Here is a 14,920-nt window from a genome sequence, read left to right as displayed (position 1 = left end):
AAGCAGGATGAAGACTGTTTTGCCCTCCTTTCTGAGCTAACTACTTTCCCTAGGTGGCCATAACATGAAACATTGCATTTCTCATACTTTTGGATACCTTGGTCTCCAGGTGATGCTTCTCCCATTGTGGAGCATTGCTGACAAACCATTTTACGCTTGATTGCTGGATTTCCTCTTCAAACTTGCAGATTCGCCCTGGTCCCAATCCATCAAATGGTAAATCGACCGGAAATCTGTCGTTAATAACGGTTGCAGCAATTCTGGCCACCGTTCCCTAGGCCAGTGGTTCTCAAATCCGGTCCTCGGGACCCACTAACAGGCCAGATTTTAAGTATTACCTTGGGGGATGCAGACTAGAATACTGCAATCACTGAGAAGCAAATGAGATCACCTGTGATGTAATTTAGTTATCTTGCAAACCTGGCCTGTTGGTGGGTCCCGAGGACCGGATTTGAGAACCACTGCCCTAGGCCATCTTCTCCATGTAGTGACTTTTCCAAACTTTACAAGAAAGCCCCCAAAGTCCTCTGTAGGAAGCATGGGTTGCATATAGTAAGAGGCCAAGATCTCAGCCCTTTGCACTGCTCCCCACTCTTTAATTTGGTTCCGCTTGACTCATTCATTCACTGTCTCATACACCACTGGCCCCTTTGGACTGGCTCTCCTAAATGGAGAAATCTTCTCAGGCCACGTTGAGCTCACTTCCACAGGTACACCACCTGCATTCAACACAGTCCATCATATGAACTTCTCTGCAATGCTGTTTGCCTGGCTGCCACACACAACTAGCAGCTTGAGCAGAGACCCAGATTTCACCATCTGTATGCCCACATCTGACAAGCAGTTTTCTCCTCTCAAAATAACTGCTCTGTAGCCCTGCAGTCAGCAGAAATGCAAGCTCTGTCTTTTTTAAACCTTTTATTGCTAAAGCAGGGACTCTCACTATCACAATGGATAAATACATTGGTCACTTTAAATGAATAACTTATTAATAATAATTACATTGGTCATCTTAAATGAATAACTCAACAATATTGTTTAGCAATTTTTTTTGCAGTTTTATTATTCCATTTATATATATATATATATATATATATATATATATATATACATACTGTATATATATATATATATATATATATATATATATATATATATATATATATCTGCTTTATAGCAATGTTGATGTTTGTGACCAGCTTTAAAGGCCGGGGGCTGTTTTTATCCACTTGATTGCTTGCTTGAGCACCCGCGTGTCATCCATTTATATCACATGAAAGCCAATGATGCTCTTATAAACGCCCCCTTATGCTCAGAACTCCCACCTCCATGATTAAGCTCCAAGCCGTGGAGTGAAACAAGTTGGAGGTGTGACCTGGCTGAAGTCCAGGCTGAGGCTGCCATTCATCTAACTTCATGGGCATGGATCTCCTTCATGATGTATGGCCTATAGATCTTTTCCTTTGACATTGCTTGGAACTAGAACAAGCTCCCTGTCCTTGCCTACACTCACAGTGGTCTAGTGGGACTTTACCTCTCCACCTGAGCGGCACCTAAATTTTGGCTTTTTGGGTCAAAGGCAGGGGCGTAACTACAGGGGTTGCAGGGGTTGCAATCGCTACCGGGCCCCATGCTCCAGGGGGCCCGGTAGCAAACCAGTGGGTGAACTTCTAGGATCTCAAAGGTCACACTTGCGACCGGGCCCTGGCATTTCACCACTGTGGGGAGGCCCCAAGATTGCAGGAAGGGGGCCCACTGCAGAACTTGTGAAAGGAACCATAATAAAAGGCCATGCAATGAGATTAAAGAGCCCCAGGATTAGTGGAAAGAGCCCCGTGTTTGAAGGGAAGGGCCCCGGCCAGGGGTCTGGGGGGCCCTTCATGGTTTCTTGCATCGGGGCCCTGAAGGTTCTAGTTACGCCTCTGGTCAAAGGGTTTTTTTAAATCTCAGAAATGCATGAACAGAAATATGAATACTTTGGCAGGTAAAGCAGCTACCTTATCTGTAAATGCCAAATAAAAGAATGCACTGTTTCACGCATCTATAACAGCCTCTTGGGAGGTCAACTGCTCCAGGCTCGGGAGCGAGCTGCACAGGCGACCTTATAGAAGGCAGCTTCCTATAGTGGCACATGGAAAAGAGGAGGAGTCAAGAGTGCCATCGCAGGACCCCGGAAAAGTAGGTTCCGGGCTGCTCTATGCAATAACATTGTACACAGGAGGTATGAATATTTATTTTAAAAGCCTTTACAAATACTTTAATAGATGAGCTGCCAATTCACTGTCCATCTTAAGAGCCCATTCACATTGAGGCGACACGACTTCGGGGGGGGCGACCTGCGAAGTCGCGTGCACCGCTGTGCACCGCGACTTTGGCGCGATTTGCAGAGACTTCACATAAAGGAAGTCTATGCAAGTCGCTCCGAGGTCGCCCCAAAGTAGTACAGGACCCTTTTTCTAAGTCGGAGTGACTTGTGTTGCTACCTATTAGAACGGGTCCTGTACTACTCAATGGACCACGACATACCGAGACTTGTCAGGCTGACAAGTCGCCTGACAAGTCGCGCTAATGTGAATGGGCTCTAACACTGCAACGTCTTCAGATGGTATAATAAGTAGCTGGATGATAATAATGACATACACTCACCTCATTTATTGGCTCCAACTGTCCTTTTTGATATCCACAATGAAGCAAATGGAAGACATGAAAGAGAAAAATAAAACCAATTTAGTGTTTTATAGACCAGGTAAGCAATGTGTATGTGTTAAAAATGAATGTCTACTAACATTTAGAAGAAGAAACATTGTGGAATGTTGATCTCTGCACCTATCAAATTTGCCTTGTTATGGAGATGTTTTCCCTGCTGGTGCAGATTTATTTTGCCATCCTCCAAGTCAACTGCAGGTTAAGGGTTCTGATAAACTTCAAGTATTACTACACCCATGACCATGCATTCACTATATCTGGTCTCCCACAGTACACAGAACATGGAAATCCAATTATTTTAGTAAATATAAATCCCATCAGCAGTATATAGCAGTCTTGTGACTTCTATCAGTGTCAGGATGAGCACTGTTTAAAGCTTGCAGGAGGATTTTTCATTCTCCTCTGCTTGTCCTATGAGGCTGAATGACTCCTGACTTTTTGTCTGGACAGTGCTGATTGGCCCTGTGCTGATCACATGCAACCCCCCCCCCCCCCCAAAAAAAAACAAAAAAAAAAACCTTACACTACAGCAAACTAAGATTGTGCAGAGTACCTCCTAGGGCTCTGTTCTATCAGCAGATGGATTAGGGACTGCAAAAGAAGGGGAGAATCTGAGAAGACAGAATCAAACAGTCTTTTTACACAGTGTGAAGGATTAACCCCTTAGGTTCCACAGTGAGTATAACAAGCATGCTTTACTGCATATACAGACTGATTTTACTGTTGTAGGTTTAGTAACACTTTAAATGTAGTTTGTTTATCTTTTTTGTTTCAATCAATGGATGTGTCTTTTTTTTCAACCTATGTAAAAATTATACAACAACATATTTTACATTGTATGATTAACTTTCAGTCTATCAAGGTACGTTGGCTGTTTTTACTGGGAACACACTGTGCTGTTTACATCATCACTCATTTTTGCTATAGTGAAATAATTAGCTGTCTTATTATGGCGGTAATAAAACCTCTTTGCTATGGGTTAAATTCTGGTCATTACTGGTTAGTTAACAAAACAGCCCTTGGCAGCACTAAACATTAACACTCATTAATCTGGCTGTTATCAAATGCTCCTTATGGTTTAGCAATCAGGGTAATGATCAATGCTTTGACTAATTTGCATTCATTCTCCCACATCTGCCTGCAACCAATATGCTCTTTTTAGCCTATCTAGTAGGTAAGCATGCTTTTATTGTTTTTTTTACCCATTGTGGATTCAAAAGTGTATTCAAAGCTGTAAATGTGGACATAACTAGACACTGTTAACTTTAAAGGATAAGTCCAGTCAAAAACAAACTAACGCTAAACCTTGCCACATTCTAAGACTATTCCATCTAACCCTGTAAAGCAAAAATCACTGTACTTACCTTCTCTACACCCAATCATGTCCGGTCCTACGCTGAGCTGTCAGTGGTGGCTTCAACGTGGAGGTGGGTGCAGGAGAGGCACTTGACAACGGAAGCCCTATAGTAACTCTATTGGTGACATCACTTCCCATTCATTTCATAGCCGTTGTCGGTCCTCTCCTGCAAAGACCTTCCATCGCTGGATACTGGGCCAGATCGGGTGTAGAAAAGGTAAGTACAGTGATTTTTGCTTTACAGGGTTAGAAAGAATAGTCTTAGAATGTGGCAAAGAGCAGTTTTAGCATTAGTTTGTTTTTGACTGGACTTATCCTTTAAAGCTTGGTACATACAGGCCAAATATTGGCCGGTATCGGCCAGTTCAACAGAAACCAGCTGACATTAGGCCCATGTGCACAGCAGCCTGTCCATCAGAAGCCAGCTGAACGTCCAGCTTCCATTGAACAGGCATGCTGGTGAGACAGCAGCCGATCGGCATCAGATCGTTGGCTGCAAGTGCTGACCAGTATGTTCTGGCAGGGGGACAGTCCACCTGTCAGAACACAATAGCTCAGTGGGGAGATTACTGTATTAACACCGCATAGTTAGTACAGTGAACTCCTCATTTTTTTTTGTTCATTTAGTCTGCTGGGTGAAACGAAAAAAAAAAAAAAAACTGTCAGTGTGTACCAGGCTTTAGGCCCTGTTCATCCAGGTGTGTGAAAATGTGAGAAGCAGCACTTTTTACTTCATGGGTGATCTATGACACCCAGGAAGAAAAGGATGCAACAAGAGAATCAATAGACATCATTACTCAGTATAATTTTTTTTTTGCTATATTCCACATTAAAAAAGTACTCCACCCTGTGTCTGAAGTTGCAGTCCCATTCATTTACATCAGGGGTACTGAGTTAAAAATCGAAGAGATCCAATTCGTAGAAATTTCTTCCAACAGAGGTCTGAATCTGATGTTTGTGCTATAACTTAGAAAGGATATACAATATGTAATCATTTTGCATCTGTAAAAAATAGACGCACATCACAGTGACCCCTTACATCGGGCGTCCCAATCACAATGATTCCTTACATTAGGTGTCTCCATCGTAGTGCTGCTGTACCTTTCAGAGGCAGGCAGGGAGATGGCAGGAACCAGGAGTCATAGCAAGCTACAGGTCTGGATATTGGAAATAACACAACTGTCCTCCTGTGATGCTGAAGGCGACACACACACACATGATGTCATTTGTTGTTAGGATGCCGGAGGTCCTAGCAACCAATGACTGCAGAGGGGGATGCCTACACTGGGTACTGGCTGGATAGAACTGTCACTCAGTCATGGTCATGGTCCGCAGTTTAGTGATGGCGGCTCTACATCATATTGCCCATCCAAAAGAACATATGAATTTAGTTCAGGGTCAATCAATACTAGGATGATTATGGACGTACCTCTCATGAAAATGAGTTTAAAAGATTGCAGGGTACAATAAAACTGCCCATATTGACTCTGTCAATAGAATCCTTTGTCATTCTCAGGTTTAGCAGCATGACTTTTGAAAGGTACTTCTGGATCATGTAAATATTCTAATGGTAAGATAACACTATAGACACGGAATTGTGCTGCTCCTACACTATCTTACATATAACAATACAATTGTTCAATGTAATCATTACATTAATGAAGGGATCATGGCTTCCAGAAATCAACTATACTAAATGAACATTCTGATCTAAGAACAAATAATGTAGCGAAAAATTTATTCCAGCAGATAATGCAATTCATAAGAATAATCAAACAGATAATTAGTACCCTTTACAAGATAATTAGTGCTAAAATCCTTAAGAAATATGTAGCAAATAAATATGTAACGCTTAGCAGATATAACTAGCTTGCTCCAGAACCATGGAATGGCTCATTAAATTAAGATTTTAAATGCAGTTAGTGTAGTGTGTAAATCGGACTTTGTATCTGCCTCTTGCAATACCCTTTGAAGAAGACAGCACTGGGAGTCATTTAGGTATGCAGCATGCAAATGTATTGACATTGACAAGAAACTTGCTAAAAGAAAGGAGTGCAGAGTGAGCAGACAGGTGACTTTTTCAGTCTGCGGCTGCTCTTTTAATGTCCAATCAAAAGGCTAGGGCTGGAGGAAACACCACTGTATTCCTTAACCATATATCGGTGGCATCCACCTGCCTTTGTGTAAAGAGGCTGTTTAAATCTTAGGACAGGATGGACAGATATAAAATTCCTTATAAATAAAACAGCTCTCTTATACTGTATGTATTTTGTCTTGCATTAGGCTGTTCATCTGAAGTTTTATTTTACTTGTGTAGAAAAATTCACTTTAGAGATTTGCATTGGTTGAATATTTTTTCATGAGGATAGTTTGCAAGAATAAGCAAATAATAATAAGTTCTGCTGGTAACAGTCCAAATTGGCCCTTATTTTCAAATGTTATAGTTACATAGTTACATAGTAGGTGAGGTCGAATAAAGACAATAGTCCATCCAGTTCAACCTGTATAGGTGTGTGTGGCTGTAATCATCTCGCATACCCCTGAATGTTCTGATCCTTGAGATGTACGTCTAGTAGTCTTTTGAAAGCCACCATACTACCCGCAGAAACCACCTCTTGTGGTAGAGAATTCCATAATCTTGTAGCCCTAACAGTAAAGAACCCCCCACGTTGCCTAAGGTTAAAATGCTTCTCCTCTAATCGCATTGTATGCCCCCGAGTCCTCATGCAATCCCTGCGACTGAACAGCTTTTTTTCTAAGCCTAGATCCCCATTGAGATATTTAAAAATTGCTATCATGTCCCCCCTCAGGCGTCTCTTCTCCAGGGAGAATAAATCAAGCGATTGCAGACGCTCCTCATAATCAAGGTCCTCCAATCCCCTAATTAGTTTAGTTGCCCTTCTCTGGACCCTCTCCAGCTCCAACACATCTCTTCTGAGGACTGGTGACCAGAACTGGACAGAATACTCCAGATGCGGTCGGACCAGAGTTTTATAAAGTGGAAGGATTATAGTCTTATCTCTGGAAAACATCCCTTTCTTTATGCATGCTAATATTCTACTAGCCTTGGCAGCTGCCGCTTGACATTGCATGCTGTTGCCTAGTCTATCATCCACCAAGACACCCAGATCCTTCTCCATTTTTGATTCTCCCAGGGGTTCCCCTCCTAACGTGTATTGTGCTTTTATGTTGCTAGTCCCCAAGTGCAAAACCTTACACTTCTCCACGTTAAACCTCATTTGCCAAGTCGTTGCCCACTCCGTTATTTTGTCCAGGTCATTCTGAAGGATATCTGCTTCATGCTGTGCTGTTATTGCCCTGCCTAATTTTGTGTCATCTGCAAAAACTGATATTGAACTACTGATCCCGTCCTCAATGCTGTTTATGAATATATTGAACAAGGTTGGTCCTAGGACTGAGCCTTGGGGGACCTCGCTTACTACCTCAGACCAGTCTGAGTATGCGCTGTTTATTACCACCCTTTGGACACGCCCTTTTAACCAGTTCCGTATTCCAAGAGCAAACCCTGCTGTCGATACCTGCAGACCTTATTTTATAAATTAAGCGCTTATGGGGAACTGTATCAAACGCCTTAGCAAAATCTAGGTACACCACATCCACTGGTCTGCCCCTATCTAGCTCACAGCTCACCTCCTCGTAGAATGTTAAGAGATTGGTTTGACAAGAACGCCCATTAGTAAACCCGTGCTGGTTACTACTGATGATGCTGTTGTCCTTAGCAAACTCTACGATATAGTCCCTTATCATCCCCTCCAGAAGTTTACATACTACTGATGTCAGACTGACAGGCCTATAATTTCCCGGTATATGCCTCTGACCCTTTTTGAATAACGGAATTACGTTAGCTTTCCTCCACTCCCCTGGTACATCTCCTGTCCTAATACTGTCCGCAAAGATCAGGAACAGTGGTCTGTTATGACACCTCTTTGGGGCTATAAAAGGTACTTTCACACTTTGACCCCAGGTAAAAGAGCATTTCTGCTAATAAAGAAAATGTTAGTTGTTTAATACATCTGAACTGTGTATTGTTACAAGCAACTACATAATATACCAACAGCATTAGAGACAGAGAAAGGTTTGTAAGAGGGGTTGTGGTTGGCTGAGTGTTGGGATCAAAAAGTACAAGTCTCTGCCCCGCTTCTTCTTTGATAGAGCAACAACCCACCTTCCACTTTCCCTCTATCTTTGCCATCTTGTGCATAACTCAATGCCAGAGGCCTTCCCATGACATTCCGCCATTAGGCTTTATATTCCTAAGAGAGAAATGTGCTGCTTACTTCAAAAGATAGCATTTACATTCACATTACATAGACATACTATCCGAGATCACTTGACAGTACTTTGCTAATTATATAAAGTGGATGATCAACGTCAGTCACACGTAAAAGCAGCATACAACACTTCACTGTGTTAAGCCATCTTTCCTTTACATAGTCTTTCTCCTTCCAAGGCTTTATAAGTACTCATTTAGAGGGCTATGACTTGCCATTTGCTCTATGTATCCAGCTCACAACAACATGCTTATTGTTCCAGAGACAGAATTACTGTAGCTGCACCTCTAGCTTCAGTACACTTCTCCAAGTCTTCTATGGTGATAGAACTCACTGCAGAGAACACTTGTTCTGGTCTAAAAGGCCTTTTGCAACATACTCTAGCCTCCACCAACCATAAGAGACTGCAGCCGGCTCTTCTTGGTGCAGAACTATCTCGCCCTGTCCTCCAGCCCTATCCAGGGCCTCTGAATTAGCTGACTACATCTGCATGCTGGTGGGGTATCTGGCTCTCATGGCCCAATTGCAACTAGGTTCCTCCCAAGCTGGCTTTTACATGGCCACTAACTACACCCATTACATCTCTAAGGAGGGACGTCTCAAAAAGGGGGGTATCACTTGTTTATAACCTTACCCTTTATAATGCTATAATGAGAACAAAGCCATCTGGTGGCCAGCTAGCAAACTGTGCCTTAGTACATTCCTCCATCCCTCATTTACCTATGTACATGTTACCTATAACCTGTACATGGGAAGACGGCTTGCATAAACCATTACATAGCAATACAGTAGTAGAGTGCAACTTAACAAAACAGTAAACATAACTGTAGGTATAATAGCCCCTTTATGATGCTATGAGAGAGCCATCTAGTGGCCAGCAAGCTAACTGCACCTGCTTACAAGTTTATTTTAGGTTGTAAAATACTTTTTTACATTTCAACTTAATTTCTTTGTATACCAGAAAAAAACTGCATATCATAACATATGAAAGCACTCAGTCATCTTGACTTTCAAATACCATTTACAAACACCTGAAGACAACATATAACTCAAAACTCATCCCCAATGTAGAACAGAGAGAGCTACCTACATACTGTTCATCAGCTATACAACCTTTTTAGCTAGTAGGAATACGGTTATTTTCCATTTATAACCTTTATTTTCATAAAAGTTCCCTTTAAAAATATAGACAAACAAAAGAGAAAATAACAGTGTGAACCAAATTTACTCACTTTTGAGCCCTAGTCACTTTTCACTCACCTCACCCAAAACAGTAATCAGCCATTCCACTTTGACCACATAAGTCACCAGCTGTTTCTCCAAGCACACCATCCCGGATCAAATCAACCAAAACAGCAACGTCTTTAATTTTGACGGATCTGCCACATGTGATTTATTCTGAAGTTGCCTGGCCTTAACCACTTACAGTGAGGAGAAAAGATCCATGATTCTGGATCCTGTATCCCATTGAAATGAAGTCTTTGTTTCAATTTAGTTCTTTCCCCAAAAATTTAGATTAAGGAGAGAACACACGGGGTGCAAGGCTACTAAGAAGCCATCATCAAGAAAGATAATTGTGGGATCCATTAATTGACTTTATTGGGAAAGCACACATTTCAATTTGCAATGCTTTTATCCACTTTTGAAAGCAGATCATTATAAAAATGAAATAGGAAAAACTTCTGCAACCGTATGCATTTGTAAAAGCTTGTTTTTTTGTTTGAAGCAATTTACAAGGTTGTAGTTTTACAAGGGCCATATTTTTCACAAACTATTAAGGGAGCCCCCCTTCCCCCAAAAAAAAAAAAAAACTGTTGATATACTGTATATGTTATAGTTACACTACCACAATCACAAAAATGTTGTCTTAATCCAAAGCCCAACAGTAAATCACATTCCCCTTATCTAGGGATGGGCAAAACTGTCTGGGTTTTAATCTCTGAGAGTTTTGAGAATCCTTTTTGGAAATTTACCAAATTAGGAGCTAGAAGTGTAGAGTGACAATACTCCACAGATATAATACAAGAGATCAATGTCATCCTAGGGCAGAAAGCAAGATCACCAGGTACTAATAAAGGAAAACAGTTATCAAGAAAGTGACTGCAGCTATGTTCTGGCATCAAATTATTACTTTATCTGCAGAAAAAGCATATTTTATAATTATCAGGGTTCAAAAATATATATTTTTTTATTTTTATATATATACTTACATTGCAGTTCTTGGGGTCACATACAGTTTAAGACCATAATAGTTATTTATGAGTTTTTTATTGAATGCCACAGTATCACTTATAATATTTATGTAGCACCCATCTAGGTAGGTGCTAGGCAAATGCATAGAGTGGCTCTTTCTGCTTATCAGGGAGCCTTATCTGTCAGTTTGGCCTGTCAAATGTTCTCAGGTGTGATTCATTTAGTCTTGGGGAGTCTCCCCACTGTATCCAATAAGGGAGCTTGTTGGACAGTGGAGGAAACCTAACCAATAGCACACCAGGGTTTATGACTGTCCCAGTGGGCGGGCTTTGCTCAATGCATCCTGGGATTGGGAATAAACCCGGAGGGAACATGTGACAGGGTGTCTTTTGGCAGGAGAAAAGTCCCAGGAGGAGGTGGACGACTGTCTCTCCTCCCGCAGAGTGAGGAAGGTGGTCCAGGCGGTCGGCCTAGGGACCAGGAGTGGAGCTGGGCTGCAGAGGATCCAGTGTGCTGACCAGTGCAGCTGTTAAGCAGAGGACTTTCGGAAAAATAGTATCGTGAGTACTGAGGGACCTGCCTAGGGGTCTTGTCTAAGAGAGGTGACCACTGCAGAGAAGTCAGGGAATCAAGGAGCCAGCTCACTCAGAGTGTTACAGTAAAGGGGGTGCCAAGTAGTTAAATCCTGAAGATAGGGATAAAGATGGTGCCAGGAAGGGCTCGGAAGTTGTTCAGCAGTGCAGTCTACCTTAGAGTACAGCTTGCCTCTGTAACGCTCCTGCGTTTTTGTAGTAGGCTGGATATGCAGCTGCAAAATCTCCACTCAGTAGTCATGTAGAGATGTGTTGAATAACCAGATCCAACTCTCCAGACTCATCACTGTGGGCCTGTCAGCTTCAACATACAGATATATACACACTCAATGAGATGTTCCTGGAGTGGTAGAATGTATATGACAGTATGAAGGTGATGTGCTGAAGGGACAGGTGTGAACAGTGATAGAGATGGTAAGCACTTGATAGGTTTGTTCAGGAGAGTACTAGATGGTATTAGGTAGAGTGCAGATAGGTTAGTAATCGAGTATGGTAACAGGTGGTAAGGACAGCAGATGACAATTACAGGATAGACTAACCCAGTGCAAGGATAGATGGTAGTAGACTCAAGAGCTAGCAATCTATGTAGCAGTGCAGATGATAGATGGTAGTAGACTTAAGAGCAAGCAATCTATGTAACAGTGCAGATGATAGATGGTAGTAGACTCAAGAGCTAGCAATCTATGTAACAGTGCAGATGGTAGATGGTAGTAGACTCAAGAGCTAGCAATCTATGCAACAGTGCAGATGATAGATAGTGTAAGTAAGGTTATGGAGGATTCCCCTGTGGGGTACTTATCACTAGTAAATGTTAGTAGTAGAGGGGTCCAGTAGAGAGGGAAAGATCCGGTAGCGAGATACAGGGATCAGTAGCGAGGTTCCGGTCTGCTCCAGGTAGAAGTAATTAGCTGGAGGTTCCGACAGCAACACAGGCTTGAAAGCATGTGGATACACAAGGCAGGTTGAACGAAAGATGTGAGTGAGAACGCCGCTGGTTGAAATAGCCGCTCTGCGGCGCTCAGCGATGACATCATCTGTCTTAAAGGTGTATGCGTACCACCTAGTAAGAAAGGTGGGACGCATATTTGGAAGGAAATAAATTATTAAGGGTACCAGAGGTACCAGAATCTTACAGTACCCCCCCCTTAAGGCCGGCTCCGGAAGGCCTATAGCACTGGTTTCTCTGGGTATTTCGAGTGAAACCTTCGTATAAGCCTAGGTGCATGAACATCAGAGGTATCCAACCAGGTGTCGTCTTGGGGTCCATAGTTCTTCCATCTTATGAGATACTGGAGTCTTCCTCTATGGATGCGAGAATCCAAAATCTCTTTGATCTCATATTCTTCTCCGCCTTCAACTTGTGTTGGAGGTGGAGGCAAGATGGTAGGCCTTATTCCTTGGTTAGGAACATGGGGCTTCAGTAGCGACACATGGAAGATGGGATGGATCTTAAGATCTGCTGGTAAGGTGAGCTGTACTGCAGCTTTTCCAATAAGTTTCTTAATTGGGAAGGGTCCCAAAAATAGAGGTCCAAGTTTTTTGCTAGGGATCTTTAATCTTAAGTTTCTTGTTGATAGCCAAACAAGGTCCTCAATAGCATACTGAGGAGAAGGTCTTCTACGAAGGTCGTAGTACCTTTTTTGTTGACTATGAGCGTGTGATATAGTGGTATTGATAAACCCAGAGAGTCTTTTATTTGGGTAAGATAATCTGAGGCTACTGGGTTACTTGATGGCAGGATGCGTGGTGGAAGAAGAGTGGGATGAAACCCATAATTCAAGTAGAACGGACTTTGCTTAGTAGTACTGTGGGTTGCATTGTTGTAAGCAAATTCCGCCAGAGGGAGGAGATCCACCCAATCATCCTGTAGGTATGATGTATAGCAACGTAGATATTGCTCAATGCACTGGTTGACTCTTTTAGTCTGTCCGTTGGTCTGAGGATGGTAGGGAGAAGTGAGCTTTCGCTCAATCCGTAATATTTGACAAAGTGCTTGCCAAAATTTAGAGATGAACTGTGAACCACGGTCGGACAAAAGAGTCTTTGGAATTCCATGCAACTTGAACACATGTTTCATCATCAGTAGTTCCGCTGTTTGTTTAGACGAAGGTAGTCTACGGATAGCAATGAAATGTGCCATCTTTGTCAAGTGGTCCACTGACACTAGAATGGTATTAAATCCTTTAGAAGGTGGTAATTCTACTATAAAGTCTAAGGACACAACTTCCCATGGAACCTGGGGTATTGGTAGACTGCAGAGTAGACCAGATGGTTTTGTAGTGTCAATCTTGGACCTTGCACAGATGTCACATTAAGAAACAAATTTTTGTACAGACGTCTTCATATCAGGCCACCAAAACTGCCTGGTAAGCAAATTAAGGGTTTTCGTCATACCCATATGTCCTGCCATGGGCACATCATGTGACAACTCCAAGATCTTGGTGCGCATAGTAGGGGGTATGTAAAGTTTGTCGTTGTAATAGAGGAAGCCTTCTGCATCAGTACTCAGTTGTGGTGGAGGTGAATCCAATCCTATACTGTGCAAAATCTCTTCCTTCAAGGAACGGACAACACCAATAATACGTTCATAGGGTATTATGGGTATGGAAGGGATTTCGGCGCAGTTATCTTCGATTAATCGTGATAGCGCATCCGCTTTTTTATTTTTGTCTGCAGGCGTGTAGGTCACTAGGAAGTTGAATCTTAGGAAGAATAATGACCATCGTACCTGTCGGTGGGAGAGAGTTTTGTTAGTCTGGAGGTATTGAAGGTTTTTATGATCTGTATATATGAGTATTGGTAACTGGGTACCTTCGAGTAGATGTCGCCAATTCTCCAGTGCCAGTTTTATGGCAAGCAACTCCTTTTCACCCACTGGGTAGTTCACCTCTGGGCTGCTTAGTGATTTTGAAAAGAAAGCAACTGGGTGGAGTGGTGAAGTATTTGTTGGTCGTTGGGAGAGAACTGCTCCTACTGCCATATTTGACGCATCTACCTCCAGAATATATTGGAGGGATGGGTCTGGATGGCGTAGTATGGGAGCAGAAGTAAAGCTTGATTTTAACAAGCAGAAAGCTTGATTCGCTTCTTCTGACCATTTGAATGGTTTCTTTATACTTGTCAGTTGTGTGAGAGGTCTCACAATAGCGGAAAAGTTCTTGATGAACTTCCTATAGAAGTTTGAGAATCCAAGGAATCGTTGTAATGCCTTACGAGTTGTTGGTATAGGCCAGTCCAGAATACAGGATATCTTGCTCATATCCATCTTAATTCCAGTTTTGGATATGATGTATCCTAGAAATAATATTTCTTCCTTATGAAATAAGCATTTTTTTAATTTCACGTATAGATTGTGTGAGAGTAATCTGGATAACACAAGTCTTACATGTTTTATATGTTCAGGCATAGATCGCGAATAGATAAGTATATCGTCCAGGTATACTACGACACAGACATCAAGTAAGTCTCTAAAGATGTCGTTTATGAACCTTTGGAAGGCTGCGGGAGCATTACACAACCCGAATGGCATCACAAGATATTCGAATAATCCGTATCTGGTTCTGAATGCTGTTTTCCACTCATCTCCGTCACGGATTCGGATTAGGTTGTATGCCCCTTTCAGGTCTAATTTAGAGAAGTAAGTAGCCCCACGCACTTGTTCAATGAGTTCAGGGATGAGCGGCAAAGGATAGCGATCCTTTATCGTAATCGTGTTTAATTGCCTATAATCGATAATAGGCCTAAGACTGGAATCCTTATTGCGGACAAAGAAAAGTCCT

The 14,920-nt window shown here is 42.1% G+C and overlaps 1 protein-coding gene across 2 annotated transcripts in view; it reads right to left on the bottom strand.

Annotated features, from left to right (window-relative positions):
• The window catches only part of SYT17 (synaptotagmin 17), a 244,243-nt gene that overhangs the window by 188,797 nt on the left and 40,526 nt on the right, over positions 1-14,920 (bottom strand). For both annotated transcript variants that reach the window (XM_082260190.1, XM_082260191.1), the window contains exon 2: positions 2,647-2,664. In XM_082260190.1, coding sequence (XP_082116316.1) covers positions 2,647-2,664 — 18 coding nt within the window. The remainder of the gene's footprint in view (positions 1-2,646; positions 2,665-14,920) is intronic.

Source organism: Pelophylax lessonae, assembly GCF_965119305.1.
Source record: "Pelophylax lessonae genome assembly, chromosome: 6".
Taxonomy (NCBI): domain Eukaryota; kingdom Metazoa; phylum Chordata; class Amphibia; order Anura; family Ranidae; genus Pelophylax; species Pelophylax lessonae.
This window is presented reverse-complemented; position numbering and strand designations above follow the sequence as displayed.